At 40.1% G+C, this 21,242-nt stretch overlaps 1 protein-coding gene across 5 annotated transcripts in view; it reads right to left on the bottom strand.

The window, feature by feature from the left end:
- The window catches only part of cep162 (centrosomal protein 162), a 52,368-nt gene extending 34,339 nt beyond the window's left edge, over window positions 1–18,029 (bottom strand). Inside the window, exons 1-10 of one of the 5 annotated variants that reach the window (XM_036006265.1) lie at window positions 17,883–18,026; window positions 17,114–17,231; window positions 14,773–14,832; window positions 11,262–11,534; window positions 7,442–7,582; window positions 4,118–4,295; window positions 2,890–2,969; window positions 2,729–2,790; window positions 1,847–1,877; window positions 349–417 (exon numbers count right to left, since the gene is read on the bottom strand). In XM_036006265.1, the coding sequence (XP_035862158.1) occupies window positions 349–417; window positions 1,847–1,877; window positions 2,729–2,790; window positions 2,890–2,969; window positions 4,118–4,295; window positions 7,442–7,582; window positions 11,262–11,534; window positions 14,773–14,832; window positions 17,114–17,231; window positions 17,883–17,999 (1,129 nt within the window). In that variant the 5' untranslated portion in view covers window positions 18,000–18,026. Of the gene's footprint in view, window positions 1–348; window positions 418–1,846; window positions 1,878–2,728; window positions 2,800–2,889; window positions 2,970–4,117; window positions 4,296–7,441; window positions 7,583–11,261; window positions 11,535–14,772; window positions 14,833–17,113; window positions 17,232–17,882 lie in introns of all 5 variants that reach the window. The other 4 variants (XM_036006263.1, XM_036006264.1, XM_036006266.1 and 1 more) reach the window with 4 other exon arrangements.
- Window positions 18,030–21,242: the final 3,213 nt, after the last annotated feature.

Below are 21,242 nucleotides of genomic sequence, written 5' to 3'. Positions count from 1 at the left end.
GTAGAATAGTATGCTACCTGCTGCCATACTGCTATGACAACCTCTTCTCCTACTTTGTATTCCTCAGTGTACTCTATGCTCTTGAGAGGTTACTTGTCTTTCAAGAGTACTTGGAAGAACTTCCCTCACGGACACAACACTTTAAATACAACTTGACCTCTGTACATTTGGAATATGTATTGTTTTGAATGTATACATTTGAATGAAATTCATGTAACAAAATGATCTTTTTTTTACTTCAAGATTGCATTGTATTGCCTGGTACTTTGGCTGTTTTGTTTTGTGCTACTGGATAACACTGGATAACACTCTTGTCTTACTTACATGATCCTGTGTGTGTTGTGTTACCTCTGTCCAGTGCTGTGTCCTTCCTTCTGTCTTCTCCACCTGTGTCATCCAGGGAGTCATGGAGAGAAACTGAGACAAAAGTTGAGTTAGTTAGTTAGTTAGTTACGTTTCTTTTATTTGCAGCTCTGATCAGCTCTCAAAGCATATGGTGTCTTTGCACATTCACCCACTTCCTAAATTGTTAACTATACAGGGGAAAAAACAGGGTTGAGGTGTCCACACTGTATCAACTCTTTCTGGAGGCTTCCTATGTGTTGGAGCCATTTCATTGACAACCAGTGTGTGATGCTGTGGGTAGCAAAAAGTGTATTCATGCTACGTTTACACGTGGTCGGCTATTTTCATAAACGGACATTTCAACCTCTCCGTTTTCAAAAATAACATCGCCAACAGCTGTCTGTTTTCAGAAAAATGTTCGTTTACACGTACCCATGTATATACGCCGTCAATTAGCGTCAAGAGCATGCCAAACCTGTAAGATAAGTAATTTTATCTTACCTGTAAGGTAAGATAAAAGGAGAACTGTTATTTTGTTTGATGAGTTCTGTTGGTATTTGAAATAAACTAATTCACATATCCAACTTGAAGTTTCAGATTTAGGACCGTTATTTAAGTGAAAATAGTTTGTTTTGAATTTAAAGCACAGCATTCACCAGACCCACGCATAAATTAAAGACCAAAGAACAAATGGGCGTCAACACTATGATAACCTACCACTACACAGAATATGGAGAAGTGACTGCCCACATCTAGACCCTGATTTCAATTAGGAGGGTGTTTGGTCAAGCATAAAGGAGGCCTCTTGCAATGCCGATCACCAACAGATTCGTTCTAACTCTATCTAAGAATGTGCCTCGGAATGTATCTTTTGTAATGGCTACACCTGCAGGGCACACACACGGCGTGGACTTGTGGGAGTCACAGACAAAACAAGTCAGTGAGGATTTGTTTAGGGATTGTGGGGGCTGTTTCTTCAGTTTTGCGCCCAACACAGTGATGTTAAACTTCAACTTCTGAGTTTGTGCAATATGGGTTAGTTAAATAAATGAATAACAGAAAACCCAAAACAATTCGCTCATTAGCAGTCAGTAGGTCATTCTCTGTATATCCGTAGTTTAATTAAAAAAATATAGACACTATACGACCCAGTTCTGTGTAAAAGGGCCGCACACACCTTGCGTAAAAAATATGAATAGAAGACTGGCCTATTTTCACACTTGTAGAGCGGATCTCCGTGGCGCATAGCACCACTTACCTGTACGCACTGCTGTCACGGCCGGCGTAGCCAGTTTCATTTGTTATAGTGGCAACGTAGTGTTGCAGAATCTGCTCCAAGAACGATCCACATATGTTATGCGTTCAATGTGGAGCATATGTTAACGCGTTCAAAGTATTTTGACCGTCTCAGGCTTCTGAGGCTGTCACTAGACTGAAAGATTGTATTCCTCCAAACACCAACCCATGACATCAGTGAAATATCTCTGTCTTTTTCTCTTACCTTTGGCAAGAATTGGAGACATTTTAGACTTCTGAAAAGATAATAGCAGATAATAGCATGGATTACTGAAACTGAAGTTTGTGATATTTCAGTATAAACAAAGATAAATCTTAAGGCCCTGACACACCAACCAGACCGGCCGACCGACGGCAGAAAAGCCAGTCGGACTGATCAGTCGGGTCCCGAGGTCCAAAAAATGCCTCAGAACACACTGAGGCGACGCCGACTTGAGCGTACGCTCTGCGCGCTCTTTTTTCTCCGGAAATTCACAGCCAGACTGTCATGGCGGCTTGTTCAGAATACGATCTCATATTGTACTAAAACAGTTCACCGAAACGTGTTTCTGAAAACATTTTAATCGAGAAATAGGCCATGTAGTTGCTGAATCTGTCTTCATTTCAGATTGACAAAGGTCAGTTTAAAAGATTTTCGTCAGATTTTGAGCGGCTCATCCGCTCCCCATTTCCAGGTGAGTCCCGACTGCCCTGTCCCCGACTGAACATGTCGGGTCGGCCCAAATGAAGGCCGACGGCTCCTCGGACGGCCGACGGCACGGAACACACCGAACAGACTCGAGTCACGGACCTCGCCCGATTATCGGGCTGGTGTGTCTTCTCTCTTACAGCATGAAGTCTCAGTAATGTCATCACAAAACCATCCAGTAGGGCTGTACCGACTATTTCGAAGCTTTAATTGGAACATTGACATTTAAATTCTAAACCAACATATGAATACTACACAGCAGGTTTATTTTTGCATGTCTATTCATTCTGTTTAAACTTGGTATTTCTAGTTGCAGATTAACAGATGCATCCAGGCCCTAACTTATCAAAGAACACTTTCTGAGTATAACCATTATAGATTCCAACTACAAGTACAAACCTCTTTCAGCGGCTCTTTTTCATTCTCCTCTTCCTCAAAATCCTCACTGTAATGTGGGGAACCTGTAAAGGCTGAGAGAGAAAAAGACCTGATTGAGACACAGAAACAGAGAGTTAAAGAAAACAGAGAAACAGAGGTTTGCCAAAAGTTCATTACTCTACCTGGAGACTCTGCGACGGCCTCTGTGACTCTGGCCTCCCTTTGATCATCATCACTCTGCTCCACGGCTTCCTCAGCTTTCCTGGAGAGAGAATATTCATCCGTGTTACATTACAGTCACAACCTTGATCTTCAGCCGTAGCTGGGGACCTACACATCACACAACTATTTATGAGGGTGTCCAAAGACCACCACTAGCACAATTGCGCTTAAGTGCACATCATTTTTTTTTTTTAAAACATTGATTTACACATCACAAACCTATTTATTTAGCAATAGTAAGTAACAGTTGAAAATAGGGGCAACGTTGCGCGACTTTGGCTAAATTGAACTTGCGACGTATGTGGACCGTTAGCGGAGCGTGTGTGCCGCGGAATGCATCTTTTAACCGGCTACACCTGCTGCGCACATATGGCGTAGGATTGTGTGAGTCACAGGCGAGACGGAGAGCTTTTGCTTTGGGATTGTTGTTGTTTCTTCATTTTTTTGGAGCCGGCCCAGCGCTGTGAAACGTCAACCTACTGTCAGCTGTTGCCAGAGGACGCAGGTGAGGGAAACAAGAAATAAAAACAGAAACTCTCAAAATGAAACTGCCAATACGCTCATTCACAGTCATTAAGTTGTTTCCTGTATATCGGTAGTTTAAATTAAAAGAAATATACACACATCATGATCCATTTCTGTGTAAAAGGGACCCACACACCTCATGTAAAAAATATAAATAGAAGACCTGTCCTATTTTTACACTCGCGGATCCAAACAGTTGTTTGTTTAATGGTCTAATCATTTCAGCTGGACTTGTAAGGCTGTTATATTGGTGGGTAGTTTCATTTACAATAAAACATCAGATTTGATAAACTACATGTGTTTCTAATTTGTAAAGTAACTAAAGCTGTCAGATTAATGTAGTGGAGTAAAAAGTACAATATTTCTCTCTGAAATGTAGCGGAGTAGAAGTAGAAAGTGGCATGAAAAGAAAAATCTCAAGTACAACATTTGTACTTAAGTACAGTACTGGAGTCAATGTACTTCGTTACATTCCACCACTGGTTAAAACTAGAAAAGCGCTATATAAATTCAGTCCATTTACATTTACAAAACATTTTCCACTGTGTTTGTTTGTCTCTAAAAAGGAGCAAGAGTATGGTGGGACACCTTCATGACTGATTTGTTCAGACTACTTTTGCCTTAACTTTTTTGTGGGTGTAATACTACAGCATGTGTGTTTACCTGAGGTTAGTACCCATGGTAGAAGTAGTTGAGTCCAGCTCTCTGTTCAGCTTGGAGTAATCTATAGTTGATAAAGCCCCCGCCTCTAGCTGGGCAAAGAACCTGGCTTTCTCCTCTTCTTCCTCTATCGTGTCCAAGCCAATACTGGTCGCGTTCACAGCCAGTACCCTCGCTGAGTCTGCACACACACATACATAAAGAGAGCACACGCGGAAAGCACAACTGTGATACTTAAAAACAAGAAAAGGTGTGTGATGATAAAGGAGTTTTGTAAGGTGAAATTCTAAGGTGCAACGTCCCGTATTCGGTTTATCGCTTGTTCCGACTGGATGTGGAACACCAGATAGGACTGAAATGCTAACGGCTGCTGTATTCTTAAAATGACTTGCTATTTGGAATACCTGATAACACAATAAAAGCTGCTTTACGATGGTGTAACACATCAGAACGTTTTTATAACTTCCCACAACATGCAATCAAAAATGTGTATACTCATGCTTAGGGCTGAACGATTTGGGGGAAAAAACCTAATTGCCATTTTTCTGCCAGATATTGCGATTCGATTTGCGATTAGTTTTTATTTTCTAAAGTATAGCTAAAGTCCAATATTGACTGTGTAACAGATAAAACATGTCATGGAGCATTATAACATGAGCCACCATCAAAACTGCTCCGTGGGCGCCCGGATAGCCCAGTTGGTAGAGCGGGCGCCAATATTTAGAGGTTTAGTCCTCGACGCAGCGGGCCAGGGTTCGACTCTGACCTGCAGCCCTTTGCTGCATGTCATTCCCGCTCTCTCTCGAAAACAAAGAATATGAATTGCCAGACAACACGTGTTTCTCTTTTAATAAGCATGGAACATTGAACAGTCAAACACACAACATTTATCACAAAAGCTAAAATTATAATAAAAAACAATTCCAATAAAAAAAACATCAGTACTTTGCTGTAAACTGAAATTTCTGATATGTCTCAGTTCAACAGCAGCATCTACATACTGCATCTTCTACCATCATGTTGAATAAACTAATAAAAAATAATATTGATATTATTGAACATCCGTTACGTTCAAGCATTGCCTTATGAGTTGCTACAAAGTTAATTAAGACTATCAGCTCTACACAACTCTCTCTATTTCTCAGTATGACTATGTTCAGAAGATTGTGGCGTCCGGTGACTTTCGCGCGCAAAAACTCAAGTGAAGATAATTCCTCCTTGGCTACTAGCAACTGTGTGGAGGAGGGGTGGGGGGGTGGTGTGCGATCACGGAAGGCTGTATCATGTGGATGCGCCGACAGTGTTGTTGTCATTACTTAGAATTCCTCATGGGGGGCCACAGAAACTCCGCACTATAGCTTTAACTAAATATTGCACATTTGATTAATCGCGGTCTTCACAATTAGCTAATCGCATTCTTTCAAATCGCGATTCCGATTCAAAAACCATCCAAAGTTCAGCCCTACCCATGTTCCAAAGCAACTGGACAGGTAAAGAACCATTCCAAGTGATTCATATTCGTTTTAGCTTTTTCTTGGAAATCATGGAAAAGAGTTTAAACAACTTCCCTGTCCCATGTCGTGTTGAACACGAGGCACAAACTAGTTGACATGAAGCATGCAGAAGCCTTCACATAGGCAAGTTGCAGCCAAGCTGTAACTATTTCTGTGTAGCAACATACAAGACATGTAGCTCTTGCCCATAAACACAAGAGGTCCTACATGAACAAACCCTCATGGGTAACACATAGTGGGGTAACAATAAATCCATCTGAATGAATAAATTGATTCAATCATCAACAATCCAATATCATTAAAGGTGCTGTAGGTAGGATTGTGAAGATCCAGGACATAGCCAAAGAATTTGAACATCGACAACTTCTCAGTCCCTCCCCCCCTTTCTGCTAAAGCCCAAAACGGTCTCCTAAGCCCCTCCCCCCACAAGGGAGAATGAATGCGTGTGCAAGAGCAGTGATTGACACGCAGTTAGACACCCGCCCCCCCTGGCCATGATTGGAGCATCTGAACAGGGAACACTACAGGCTGTAGGTGGTGCCAGATGAGCTGGATTTTTTTTAAATGACCTGCTTCATGTAGTTCTACTGGAACATAGGGTCAGTTTCAGCAAATATGACAGAAAGTTAGTTTTATAAGGCTTACCTACTGCACCTTTAATGCAAAGTGAAAATAGCGATACATATCATCTTTAAGATGTACCTTTATTTTAAAATCCCCACCTTATATTTATTCCTGTTTATTTAAAAGAATTGTTTGTTTTTCATTAAAATGTGAAAAAAAGAATCTGAAAAAAGAAAAAGGACTGAGTTCAGACACGGATGTCGCCTTAGTGCTCTTGAATAGGTTAGTAATGTTTTTTATTTCTATTTGACTTACTCGACCTAGCTAAATAATGTGCTATTGTCTTGGAACAGGGGTATTTTTCCGTGTTATTTATTATGAATAGGGCCGTTGACTTTCCGGGGCTAGAGCTAACGTTAGCAACCCAGGTAACTGCTGTGTCTCTCTGACAAGCTAGTAAAATAACTCAAAATGCTTCCTTTGCTCATGCTACATTCCTCCACAAAGTTCCATAAAAGTTGGCCCAGTAAATTTCCCCCGTTATTCTGCTTACAAAAACAAAGAGATAAACAAGCAGCACCGAAAACCACGTCAATGGCAGACTTTTGTGTGTGTGTCCTTGTCGGAGGTAACTAAATGTAGTTTATACTGCCTGACGTGACATTACTGGGGTTTATGCAACAATAACTTCCATCTTTTATTTATCTTTTTGCAGCTATCAAAAGTACACAAAGGTGACGTGGTGTTGATGTGCCGACAGTGTCGTTGTCATTACTTAGAATTCCTCATGTGAGCGACAGAAACTATGCACTATAGCTTTAAACCAATCACAATCGTCTTTGGCGGCGCTAAGTGCCGAGCGGAGCCACGGTGCCTCTACAAAATAGCCTCGGGAAGGAACTTGTTTTGGTGGAACGTGTGTACCTTCAAAAGTTGTTTTAGTCGTGCAACAGAAAACTCAATTCTAGTTCCTTCCCGAGGCTACTTTGCAGAGGCACCGTTGGTCCGTCCGGCGCCTAGCGCCGCCCATGACGACTGTGACTGGTTTAAAGAAACCAGAGCACGTTTTTCTCCTATCCTAGAATGCTGTGTGGACTAGTCAGACCCTCCTCCGCAGCGCTGTCGAGGAAGGTCTGGCAATGTGAGACTAAATGTATTCCAAGAAATGACTAGCAACTGTATGCTTTTAATAAAAGTATTCTGTCCCCGTAAGTCTTATCCTGTTCATTCTCTTTTGTCCTAGACTCACCCTGTAGCTCAACACTGTCTCTGCTGAAAACAGCCGCTTCCAGCCCATCTTCCTTCAAACCAGCGTCTCCTAGATCTTCATCCTCCTCTCGAATAGACTTCCTCAAAGACTTCCTGAAAGTCTTCCCAGATCCCAGCAGTCCTGGAGAAAAAGAAATGGCAGAGAAAAGCACAAGGGAACCTCGTTTTAATGAATGCAGGTCACGCCACATCAGTTGCACAATCTGAGATTATGAATAATAACTGCAAATAGATCATCTATTTATTAAGCTTACATTTTTCGTATTCACACTACTAGTACTACACTCTTTACGTGAGGACAAATACATGACAAAGATCACCGTGCAGCGGATTCAACACCTGACACAATCACAACTAAATATTCACATCATCATTACCTCAAAAAGGCAGCATGTATTTCATAGAGGCTGTATTGGAATGTTCCATTTTACAGGTGTGCTCATGTTTGTGTCTATGCGAAGAATAAACAAGAGTCCTTATCGTCAGAGGGATTTATACACTTTTTGTGTTTCAATGTATATAGAATAAGTAACTGGTCTATCAATGCAATGTTTTTTTAAACTGTGGCCCCGAACTCCCAGGGGCCCTTGAGGTTGTTCCAGGGGAGGGGTCCCAAGCTAAAAAGGGAATCATTTATGTTCACTATAATTCCATCTATAAGTAACACAATGACAGAAAGTCTGACTATTTACTCATGGGTTTCATACACTTTCTGTAATTAAACATCTAAAAGCCAAAATCCTATCAGATGGGGGCCCGCGGTCTAATTTGAGTCTGTGTAGGGTACCTTGACATGAAGAAGTTTGGGAATCACCATTTCAATAAATACCAGCTGCAGTTGGATACCGGAGTTTTTTCGTTGTCTGGTAATTACCGGTCATTGACCGGATATTTTTTTTTTTTTTTTTTTTAATGTAATTCTCTTCAGTCATAATGACCAGTGGAAATATTTCCCTCTGCACAATTTGAATTGTGTTAAACATAGGCTACAGTGGACAGGGAAACAGGGAAATATTGTGAATTACTTCATGAAACACAGCGGCGGCCGGTCTAACGTAAATTAAGCCAGGAAATTGCCTTGGACGTTCCCGCTTGCTTGTCACCGTTTTGTAGTTTGTATACTTACGACAGACTACTGCATCAAATACAGAGTGTGACATATAGTTTCTTTCCTTTATCAGATACGCTACAGTCTATGGTCATTTGTTAAATGAATCACGAAAGATATGAAAATCATTGTAGCCTATGTTTAACACAATTCAAATTGTGCGGAGGGAAATAATATATAATGACCGGAGACAATTATAATTTTCGGAGGGAAATATTGTGAATTACTTTATGAAACCAAGCAGCAGCCGGTCTAACGTAAATTAAGCCAGGAAATTGCCAGCGAGGACGAGTCGGCACCATAGATGGTCGGCACCAGCTACAAAATATTTGACCGGAACTTTTCACATTTGACCGGTAAAATGAATCCTTACAGGACACATGATCGGCACCAATTTCTTTCTAGCGGAAACACTGGTGGGTACTACTTGTGATTATTGGTTGACAGAACCTGGATGAGTCGGTTTGAGTCAAGCCTTGATTCCTGACAAAGGTCTATATAACCCAACACAGTGTGTGAATAATTAGGACATTTCTCAGGGTTAGGGCCAGAATGAATCTCTTTCCTCTCCTTTCTGTATTCACTTCTTCACATGTGTCAGTAAAGGCATAACTTACTTGACTTGTCTCCACCTTTCTGGCTTGAGACTCTTCATTCATAAAAAAAAGCCTAAATGGTGATAATGTCACAATGTGTCTATATTTATGTTAGGATGAATAAGAAATTAAACTCTTACAGGACACATAGTGAACTGCTATTCTAGGCTCAATACTGCCACCCACTGTCTGTTTGCTATACATGCAGTCTTCCACTGTGTTTTTGAATAAGTGAACTTGTATACCTGTTCTACAGATTTAAAATGAAAGCTAATGAAAGTGCTAATGATTCACCCACAAATATACAATGCTACCTGTTGAAGGTTTAGATTACATAGCTGCCATCCCATTAACAACCAAATTCTGAAGGAAAATCAGACAAGTTTAGTTTAAAAAAGGAAATTAAATGGAATTACCAGTTTATCTGAATGTTTTCATGCAAGCCTGATTAAAGAAAACTCTCCATCAGGCAGTGGATAAAAACGACAGACCCAAGTATCTCCTATGTAATAGATATATCTAATACATCTGTAAGCAAACATACAAGACTATTAGCAGGGTTTCTGCAGGTTTTACCAAGTCTAATTTGAGACTTTTTAAGACCTTTATGAATGAAATTGTACAACGAAATGCAGAGTCTCAAACGTACTTGCAAAGTAAATAAATGTATTCAAAATGAATAAAAGCGACACAGATTAATAATAAACTGTACATATACAGCAAATTATATTTGGACAAGCGAAAGAAAGAACTACAACACCACACAATTTCACACCAAGGAAAAAAAACATTTCAATGAGCATTAGAGGCAGCGTTACATGGACGTAGGAAAATTAAGACCTTTTTTCAAATTATTTAAGACCTAGAACACAATACTACTACTAATTTAAGGCCTAAAATTTAAAATTTGGAACTTTTAGACTTTTTAGCCCTCTGACATCTACGGGCATTTTTACATTTATTTTTTAATTCACCTTTTGAGAGTTTTTGCATATTAAACTGATCCCCATGTGTTTCATATTAAAATGTTCAGAACAAACTCAGCTTTCTGTAAAGTGACGGCCAAAATTGTTAATTAATAATTTGTCCCTAAAGCTGAAAAGTTGATCTTCGCTTTTTGAAATTTCTCAAATCTCTTGTGAAAACAAACCTACACTCCATTGTTTTGGTGCTTGAAATGAATTTACAAAAGTCTCGGGTTCACAAAAGTAGCGTAATATATAGTATACTATATAAAATAGTAAATAAATGTCTAAAATGAAATTTCTGAATACAAATGTCGTCAAACATCGCTTGGACTCGCCGGTGCGCCTTCCGTCCTCAGAGGGTTAAAGACCTAGCCTGAAAATCTAGACAGACCCTAGCGGCAGTAAATGTAATTTGGAGCCAGGGTCAGTCTAGCAACTCTCCGTTGGCTTGTGAGCTGGAAAAACCAAACTCTAGTCAGGCCAATCACATTGTGTATAGAGTCGGTGGGCGGGCTTAACATAATGACGGCAGAGTTGCGACGGTTCCGTGTGAATTCCCTGCTACTTGAAAACAAAGAAGATGGCTGCTGCTGCTGGCGAACAGCGCTCTTTGCAATCGGCTTTGGCCACGACTCTGGAAGACTTGGAGTTAAGCTTTTCTTTGAGAAAAGAACAAAGAACGGCACTGAAGTCATTCTTAAAAAAGGAAGATATGTTCTGAGTTTTGCCGACCGGATACGGCAAAAGTTTAATCTATCAACTAGCGTTGCTCTGGTTGGTTGTAGCACTATCCTATTGCTTGCAAGGGAATTTGAAAGACAACCGTTTATCCCGCCCCTCGGATTGAGCCCTTCCAATGGGGAGTTACCAGACCCAACATCTTGATGTGGGTCTGGCTTGTCAGGCTACTAAAGACCCTGCGGAAACCCTGAATTAGTCTTCTGGTCTATGTGGCAGGCAGAAAAAAACTAGAACTTACAACAACGATACAACAATAACACAACATACAAAATAAAGACAACAAACAAACGTGAGGGAACGAGTACTGCTAGTGATGTCTATCACTCTACTGCTGAGGGACTAATGCCATACTACCAACAGGGTTTGAGGGCTTGGAGTTGAAGTTACCATCGTCACTGTTTCCCTGGGAATGACTCTCAGTGCTGGCAGGTAGAGTATCATCAGAGTAGGTCTCATCAGGGCTCCGCTCTCCGGACACACACCGGAGGCTTTCCTGAGCGGGACTGCTCAGACTGTCATCAGACGGAGTTCTGTGTCTTTCCGCGGTTTGGGAAACCTCCGAAACAGCGTCTTTGTGGGTCGTGTCCAACTGAACCGGTTTATCAGGAGCTTTGCAGCGTGGTTTGGGGACTGGCTTATAAAGGGGCTCCGCACTGACAACTTCAGACGGCGAGAAGAAAAATTGGGTAAATAATAATTGGTGCACTGTCGAATTAAATTTGGAAATAGCTATTTGAATGTGACATCTAAACTACAAAAAGCTTTGGTTTTCATTCATCTTCACACACTGGCCATCATTAATAACAATTGTTCGTTACAGATGTTTTCCGATACTGGTAAAAGCCTCCGATACCGTCTAAAATGCTGGTACCGGAAAGTACTGGAGTTTTTGCACTGATACCACGTAATTTAGCCCTGAAGAAAACTTGATGAACTACTTCAAAAGTAGTTCATTTATGTTCTTTTTCCGTTATGAATGACTGTCAAACTGGATAATAAAAGAAAGTTCTTTGACGTTCTGTGTTTGTTCATGTTATACAAAGAGTTTAACCTGAGCCAGGCCGTACAAGAAAGGAATCATATCACATCCATACAGGGATAGTAGTATACAGTTGTTAAAACATAATAAAATACTGTATATGACACATTGGTATTGGATCGGTACTCAGTATCGGCCGGTACGCAACTCAGGTATCGGAATCGGTATCGGGAAGCAAAACATGGTAACGGAACAGCTCTATTTACAATTTTCTTCAATCAATTTTGCTTCCCTTGGAGTGTTGTCGACCTTTAAAAAGAGTCATTATTTAGCAGTGTCACAAAGAAACAATCCGTCTCAGTGTCAGTTTCACTTTAAACAGCAAGAGGTTACTGTTCCCAGCTCACTTGTTGCCCGTGTAAAAACTATTTGATGCAGCTATCATAGACATTGAATAACAGGAACCGGTTACACATCATGAGTTAAAAATGCTGATGCTTCTTTTTATTTAGAAGGTAAAAATTAGAAGTACAAATACATCCATATTTTAACGGCGTCAATTTATTTATCGCAAGATTAACGTTCTTTTTGGCCTAGCAAACTTTGTAGTTTTTTTTTCACATGCTGTTGCAACAACTAGTAACGTTAGAAAAACTACAACACCACACCGGATCTAGCTAGACCGGGAACAAAACAACAGGCACGCCGCAGTAGTAGGCTAACGTTACGTTTTGAGTGGATGGCGAGCGCGAGACGCCGAAATGGATGCCAGTAAGGTTCTGAATGGAAAGTTTACTTTTAAAAAGTTGCCAAATGGTTCTATTGACAAGACCAAAGTGATCTGTGTGTTTTGTCGTTGTGAACTGAGCTATCATCACAGCACGTCCAGTCTGAAATACCACTTGATGGCCAAGCACACAGCTGATGCCAATTCTCCGCCCCCTATTTAAAGCCAGGCGACAAAAGCACAAAGCAAGCCGATCCACTTTTCCATGTTGATAAGAGCATTAAAATGAGAAAAAATAATTGGACAAAAAGAAATCTAGGGACATTTAGAATAGATACAAATGTGTGATTAATTGCGAGTTAACTAGGACATAAATGCAATTATATATATATATATATATATATATATATATATATATATATATACACACACACACAGTGGGGCAAAAAAGTATTTAGTCAGCCACCAATTGTGCAAGTTCTCCCACTTAAAAAGATGAGAGAGGCCTGTAATTTTCATCATAGGTACACTTCAACTATGAGAGACAAAATGAGAAAAAAAATCCAGAAAATCACATTGTAGGATTTTTAATGAATTTATTGGTAAATTCCTCGGTAAAATAAGTATTTGGTCACCTACAAACAAGCAAGATTTCTGGCTCTCACAGACCTGTAACTTCTTCTTTAAGAGGCTCCTCTGTCCTCCACTCGTTACCTGTATGAATGGCACCTGAATTTGTATAAAAGACACCTGTCCACAACCTCAAACAGTCACACTCCACTATGGCCAAGACCAAAGAGCTGTCAAAGGACACCAGAAACAAAATTGTAGAACTGCACCAGGCTGGGAAGACTGAATCTGCAATAGATAAGCAGCTTGGTGTGAAGAAATCAACTGTGGGAGCAATTATAAGAAAATGGAAGACATACAAGACCACTGATAATCTCCCTCGATCCGGGGCTCCATGCAAGATCTCACCCCGTGGGGTCAAAATGATCACAAGAACGGTGAGCAAAAAACCCAGAACCACACGGGGGGACCTAGTGAATGACCTACAGAGAGCTGGGACCAAAGTAACAAAGGCTACCATCAGTAACACACTACGCCGCCAGGGACTTAAATCCTGCAGTGCCAGACGTGTCCCCCTGCTTAAGCCAGTACATGTCCAGGCCCGTCTGAGGTTTGCTACAGAGCATTTGGATGATCCAGAAGAGGACTGGGAGAATGTCATATGGTCAGATGAAACCAAAATAGAACTTTTTGGTAAAAACTCAACTTGTCGTGTTTGGAGGAGAAAGAATGCTGAGTTGCATCCCAAGAACACCATACCTACTGTGAAGCATGGGGGTGGAAACATCATACTTTGGGGCTGTTTTTCTGCAAAGGGACCAGGACGACTGATCCGTGTAAAGGAAAGAATGAATGGGGCCATGTATCGTGAGATTTTGAGTGAAAACCTCCTTCCATCAGCAAGGGCATTGAAGATGAAACGTGGCTGGGTCTTTCAGCATGACAATGATCCCAAACACACCACCCGGGCAATGAAGGAGTGGCTTCATAAGAAGCATTTCAAGGTCCTGGAGTGGCCTAGCCAGTCTCCAGATCTCAACCTCATAGAAAATCTTTGGAGGGAGTTGAAAGTCCGTGTTGCCCAGCGACAGCCCCAAAACATCACTGCTCTAGAGGAGATCTGCATGGAGGAATGGGCCAAAATACCAGCAACAGTGTGTGAAAACCTTGTGAAGACTTACAGAAAACATTTGACCTCTGTCATTGTCAACAAAGGGTATATAACAAAGTATTGAGATGAACTTTTGTTAATGACCAAATACTTATTTTCCACCATAATTTACCAATAAATTCATAAAAAATCCTACAATGTGATTTTTCTGGATTTTTTTTCTCATTTTGTCTCTCATAGTTGAAGTGTACCTATGATGAAAATTACAGGCCTCTCTCATCTTTTTAAGTGGGAGAACTTGCACAATTGGTGGCTGACTAAATACTTTTTTGCCCCACTGTACATATACACTTCTGCGACGCAGCACATACGCGCCCAGTGGAAAATAGGGGTTACAGAAACAACCTGGCTACAGGGGATCCATGACATTTTCACAACTAGCTTAATGTGGACATAGTTTAAAAGAACTCTAAGATCTACGTAGTGGGAACTTTTCTCAACTTGCTCTCACCATTGTTGTTCTCAGGCTGAGACTTTTTAGATTTGATAAATCTGCTTTTGGTCGTCCCTGCTAGGGAAAGAGGAAAAAAACAGAAAGGGACAGCCTTACAGGAGAAGGATTGAAGGACAAATACAAAGCTGTGAAATGTACACCCAGTTTCCTGCAGAATTGCACATTTTTGGAGTTGCAGCGAGAGAGATTTGTTGACTGGATGTAAGTACATATTGACTATATACAATAACTCACAAAGGGCAACACTTCCCTAAGACTTATTTCGAATCTAAATGCAGTTGAGTTTTTAGTTACTGTCGACTCGACCCAGTCTGGGCATTCTCCTCTGATATCGGCCATCAGCAATGCCTTTTCGCCCAGAGAACTGCCGCTCAATAAATGTTTTCTCTTTTTTCGACCCATTCTCTGTAAATCCTAGAGATGGTTGTGCGTAGGGCTGTACAATATATAGTTTTTTTTTATCGTTAACGCAATATTAACCGGCGCAATAAACATATGGTGAAAGGGTTCGACATATTGTGAAAGAAAACTGCACTTTAAAATGTCATTCTTTTTTTAGTGCTGCCTTTTATATTCAATTCGTTTAATAAAAGAATGTTGGAAGTTACTTATTTTCATTTCTTTTAGATTCAACAAGCAATTTGTTGTATTTCAGCAGAATACTGAAAGCAGCAGAAATGCAGAACTGAGTACACTTTAATATCTGTTTATTTATCAAAGGTAATATCCTCATCACGATATTCAGCAACGTTATCGCATATTTTCCATGCAGCCCTAGTTGCGTGTGAACATCCCAGTAGATCAGCAGTTTCTCAAATACTCGAACCGACCTGTCTGGCACCAACAACCATGCCACACTCAAAGTCAACTAACCCTCTGAGGTCTGAGGGCATTTTTACATATCTTCTTAAATTAACCTTTTTAAGCTATTTGCATATAACTGATCCCTACGTGTTTCATATCAAAATGTTCCGAACAAACTCAGATTTTTGTTTAGTGACGCCCAAAGTTGTTCCAGAGCAATATATAAGGATATCATTTGGCCCTAAAGTGGAAATATTTCTCAAATCTCTTGTGAAAACATACCTACACTCAATTAGCCTTTCGCCGAGCCCCGCCCCCCTTAGTTACTGTTGCTACGTCCGACAAACAAATGGTCAAACACGACCAGCGCGACAGATTGCCATAACGGGAAGAGGTATACCCGTGCCTGTCAGTGACCTTTTTTGGAGCAATACCTCCGCGATATCCTCCAGATCGAGGCAAAAGGGGTTACAGTATGCAGTGGAGGGATATATTCAAAATATAAAAATACGCAATGAAGAAGACACGACTACTATCGAGGCTAATGCTTACCGGTCTCGAGCGAAATCTGAGAAACCCCATGACCTGTACCTCAAATGCACACAACTCCTCCAGGCAATCTCTCGGGGTATCTAGTGTCCGATTTACAAACGCCGTGGGCGCACCGCTTCACCATCTTGCTTGGAGTCAATGTTTGTCAGACCTGCTCACATAGTAACGGTTGCTATGATGTGTGATTGGACAATGGCCGTTTTGGGGGAGGGGCCAGCGAGAGGTCAATTGTTTTGGTGCTTGAAATGAGTTTACAATAAGTCATGGGTTCACAAAAGTAGCATGATATATGAATAAAATAGTAAATTAAATGTCTTAAATAAAATATTGTAATAACGTTTTTTGAGTAGGATTGTTGTCAAACGTCGCTTGGACTTGCCGGTAGAGCTGGGCAATATATCGATATTATAACGATATCGTGATAAGAGACTAGATATCGTCTTAGATTTTGGATATCGTAATAACTTACCAGACTGTTGTAACTGTTCTATTAATTGCCTTTACCCACTTAGTCATTATATCCACGTTACTGATGATTATTTATCAAAAAAATCTCATTGTGTAAATATTTTGTGAAAGCACCAATAGTCAACACTACATTATCGTTGCGGTATCGATATCGAGGTATTTGGTCAAAAATATCGTGATATTTGATTTTCTCCATATCGCCCAGCCCTACTTGCCTCTTCTCTCCTCAGAAGGTTAAATCCCATTTTCTTCCCCATTCTGATGCTTGGTTTGAACTTCAGCAAATCGTCTCGGCCGTGTCTCTTAAAATATTCCCCAGTGAGCCAGTGACCTCTGCCAGCAGTTGTAAAATCCTACAGCATATACCCAAATCCTCTCTTAATTCCTCCCTGGACTGGAGAGCCTAAACACAACTGCAGCAGCTCATTCTGCTCCAAAGCTCCAGGCTAACAAAGGCTAACACGTCCAGTACGATGGGTGTTCATATCATGGAGAATCCTCTCCTCATTATTACCTCCCGCTGTTCCTCCACCGCTGTCTTCGCCATCTTGCCACCGAGACGCTGGCGGTTTCTGGGCTGATTTCTGACTGCGTTTAGAGCCGGGGTGGTTATCAGAGTCGTCTGAAATAGACTGACAGGAAAATAAGGATTAAGACAGAGAGATTCCTTCAGGATAAGACTGTATATTAAAACATCGAAAATTGTATGTAACGTGATTTATTTTTGCGACGATTTTTTAAAATAAAATTTTTTTAAAATTTTAAAATTTAACCAATGATTCATCCAAATTGTTTCTATATACAGTATATGGTACCACTGACGGCAACTACATCATATCAGTTTACAGAAAAACAGACGAAAGCAGAAAATGCAGAAAATCCATGTTATGTTCTTCTTTACAAATGAAATAAATGTCTGACTGACATGTGATGTGCATTCTTCTTTAAAAAAGAATTGTTTTTAGAAAGGTCTCATGATATAATGTCTCTAGAAGTGTATTATTCAACTTTTGTTTTTGTTAAAAAAAGGAGAAGAAAATTGCAATACTCAATACTATCAAATCCCAAATACAAATTGAATCCACACCAATGTATCGTGAAATAATGGAAACGGGACAAAAGCATATCTTACAGATGAATCCTGCAATGTTGGCCTATTCCATGTCTGCAAAGAGCTTATGAAGCATGTTTACAGATAAATCACTCTTTCCATACTGTGCGATTCATGCAACCCAAATAACATGATAATCTACGAACAGTACCAGAATGTAACGTTACATTACCTCCTTCAAGAACTGCTCAAACTGTTCATCCAGCTCCTCCTTGGTCAGTCTGTGAGACATAGCGATACCATCCACTCCATCAGCCAATGGAGACCCAGACAACTGACACAAAGACATTTTGGGGAAAGAAATTACACATCATATGTCTAGCATATCTTAAAACATTAAATGCCTAAATGCAATAGGTGACATTTAAGGGTGGGGGGGAAAAAAGATCATATGTATCGTGTTTATTTTTTATTTTACCAATGATTCACCTAACTATTTTCAGTTTATACAGCGCCGCATCATATCCGTTTCCAGCGAAACAGACCAAAAGCAGAAAATGCAGAAAATCCATGTTATGTTCTTCTTTACAAATGAAATGTGCATTCTTTTTAGAAAACAATGAGTTCTTTAGAAATGTCTCATATTGTTTCTAGAAATGTATTATTCAACTTTTGTTTTCGTGAAAGAAGGAATAGACCCTTTGCAAACACGTGACCATGACCACGTGACGACGCCATGATGCGGAAGCACAGGCTAAACAGTAGTAGACGAGCGGAAAGTTTCATAGTTTCAATCAGTTTTTCAGTCCAAAGCTAGCTGCAGCTAGCTCGTAAGCTAGCCTGGGTAGGAGCTCCTCTTTAACTTGTTTTTTTTTTTTGCCTTTTTGAAGCTAGTTTCTGTGCCATGTCATCTTTAATTTAACAAATAATTTTTTGTATGTGTGTTAAGTTAAATGATCAAGGGAACGGCTTTCTTTTTTGAATATGTAGCTAGCTAGGTCAGCGAATAACCGATGTTAGTTACGTGGGTCATCGTCGGGTTGGACCTGTTAGCAGGAACAGCTGGTTAGCACGGCAGCTAGCTAACTGGTTGAGGATAATTTTATTCATCACTCATTTAAAACAGAAAAGCAATACATACACATGCTTGTGTTGGTGAGGATTACTCTACACGAACGAAAAGGTACGCGTTTAGCTTGCCGTCTGTCTACAGCATAGCTCTTCCACTGTCCGTCATGGCGTTCATAATTCGCGTGAGTGGAGCGTGACGTCACGTGCAAAGGGTATCGAATCGTAGTAATAATAATAATAATAAAATCGAATCGGCACCCATGTATCGTGAAAGAATCGAATTGGGACAAAAGAATATCGTCCCAGCCCTATGAAATATAGTACGTTAGTGCTTAAATAAATAGATGTTCATGTAACTGTGAAAACATATTATCATACACAGTTTAAAAACAGAAAATATTAACCATGAACATTTTTTTTTAGAGCTTATTCATTGTAAGTTATTCCGGGGTACAATGAGTTAGTTACCCGTTCAAGCAGGCATGTTTTGAATGGGCACTGCACTACTAGTGTAAGGACACCAAAATTAATCCCCAAAATATTGCCAACACAATACCAGTATGGTGGGCCTCTGTGAAAAGATGTAGACTTGATTTAGTTCATATCTGCCAGTTCTATGCCAGTCGACAGAAAACTAACAACCCTTAGGTTTATTGTTGTGGAAAACAGATCAATCAGAATGAATTTCATGTGATACTGTCCCTGTTCATTGCTATTGATTCAGATGTGTATTTAAGGAATAAAGACATTTACAAATCTTTTAAAAACGCGTTCTAAAAAACAGACGTTGTGTGTGACGTAATTGGCTTTAATTGGATAAGAGACACTTATGTCTTGTGAACGGAATTTTTGAGTTGTAAAGAGCAGGCTAAGCACTGTTATGAAATCTTTCAGGTTATCATGTCCTTATTTAACAAGCAGGCAATACACCAAGGAGCACTTTGATTACAGGACTAGTTTTTTTCCAGTAATCTCATGCCACTGTGTTCTGGAATCAAAATGCTCTGCCGCTAGCGATTACTGTAACGTAAAACCATAAAAAGAGGACATTGTACGGAAATACAATGATGCTTGCTAAAACAGATTACGCAGAATCTTTTATATTAACCTAACGATCAATAGCGAAAGGCAATTCGCAGATCTACATATAGGGATTGGAATTTTCAAATACATTTAAGAGAGACAGACGTTATAAGCTAGCCATCATCGAGATAGAATGAAACAGTATAATTTCCGGTCACAACTGTCAAAATAAAATCGTAACCAAGATCGTCCAATAGTTTAATGCGTTAACGCAATCAGTGCGTTGACCCCCACACTCCACACATTAAGGTGACCATGTCACATGGGGTAACTCAGCACAGAAGATAGTGTCATATTTGGTGTATTTTTTTTTTTACCGGCTATGGTAGAAACATGAGCGCCCCATTTTTATTTTGAAGAACGTATTGCCTTACTTCCGGAGTTTTCTCAGGAAATTTGACACAGCTAACAGTAGCTAAGTAAGTAGTTTATCTCCTTATCTAGTAACGTTAGCTGGCTGGAAAAGTAAGCTAACTTTTCCCACTGCATGCGGAACACGCACTACGCTTTCATTAGCGTACATGTATCATTCTTGCATCGACAGTACTCACACTTTGGTAGCTCTCTCAGCTGAACATTTGTCGAAACATCCCTCCTCCTTAGTTTGTTGATTTGAGTGTCTGGCAGTTCCCGCAACACCACCCGCGTGCCAAATCCATCTTGATTGGCTAGAAAGAAATGCGTCACAAGAAATGATAACCAATGGACTGACGGGTACATTGAGAGAGAGGTTTGTGCATGGAACGCTTAATGGCCAAAAGTATGTGGACACTGTACATCCATGCACTGTGCATGTACGACTCTGCTAGCCAATGTGACACCATTGCTCTTAAGAGACAGGGTTAGACACATACAAAAAAAAAAAAAATATATATATATATATATATATATATATATATATATATATTATTTTCACCCTGATGTTATTCTGATGTTGGACTACATTTTAAAACTGACCACCACAACCCAAACTAAAAACATTTAGATAGTTCTCGATATTCCAGAAAAAAGGAACACACATATCAAATATTTTAACTGGGGTGCCCAGATAGCTCAGTTGGTAGAGTGGGCTCCCATATATATAGAGGTTTACTCCTCAACGCAGCGGGCCCGGGTTCGACTCCGACCTGCTGCCCCTTGCTGCATGTCATTCCCCCCTCTCTCTTCCCTTTCATGTCTTCAGCTGTCCTGTCAAATAAAGGCCTAAAAGTGCCCAAAAAATAACCTTAAAATAAATATATATATATATATATATATTAAATGTTTAGAGACATTAATAAGAAGGCCACAACATAAACTCTCCAGGAGCGCTGCCACCAGCCACAGCCAGGCGTAGTTATTGATTATGCTTGATTATGTGCTGCCATTAAGAATAATAAAATGGTTTCAAAACAGAATCCTGACTAAACTTTGACATCTGTTGAAATATGTGATAATC

The sequence above is a fragment of the Sander lucioperca genome, chromosome 10 (assembly GCF_008315115.2).
Source record: "Sander lucioperca isolate FBNREF2018 chromosome 10, SLUC_FBN_1.2, whole genome shotgun sequence".
NCBI classification, from domain to species: Eukaryota; Metazoa; Chordata; class Actinopteri; order Perciformes; family Percidae; genus Sander; species Sander lucioperca.
This window is presented reverse-complemented; position numbering and strand designations above follow the sequence as displayed.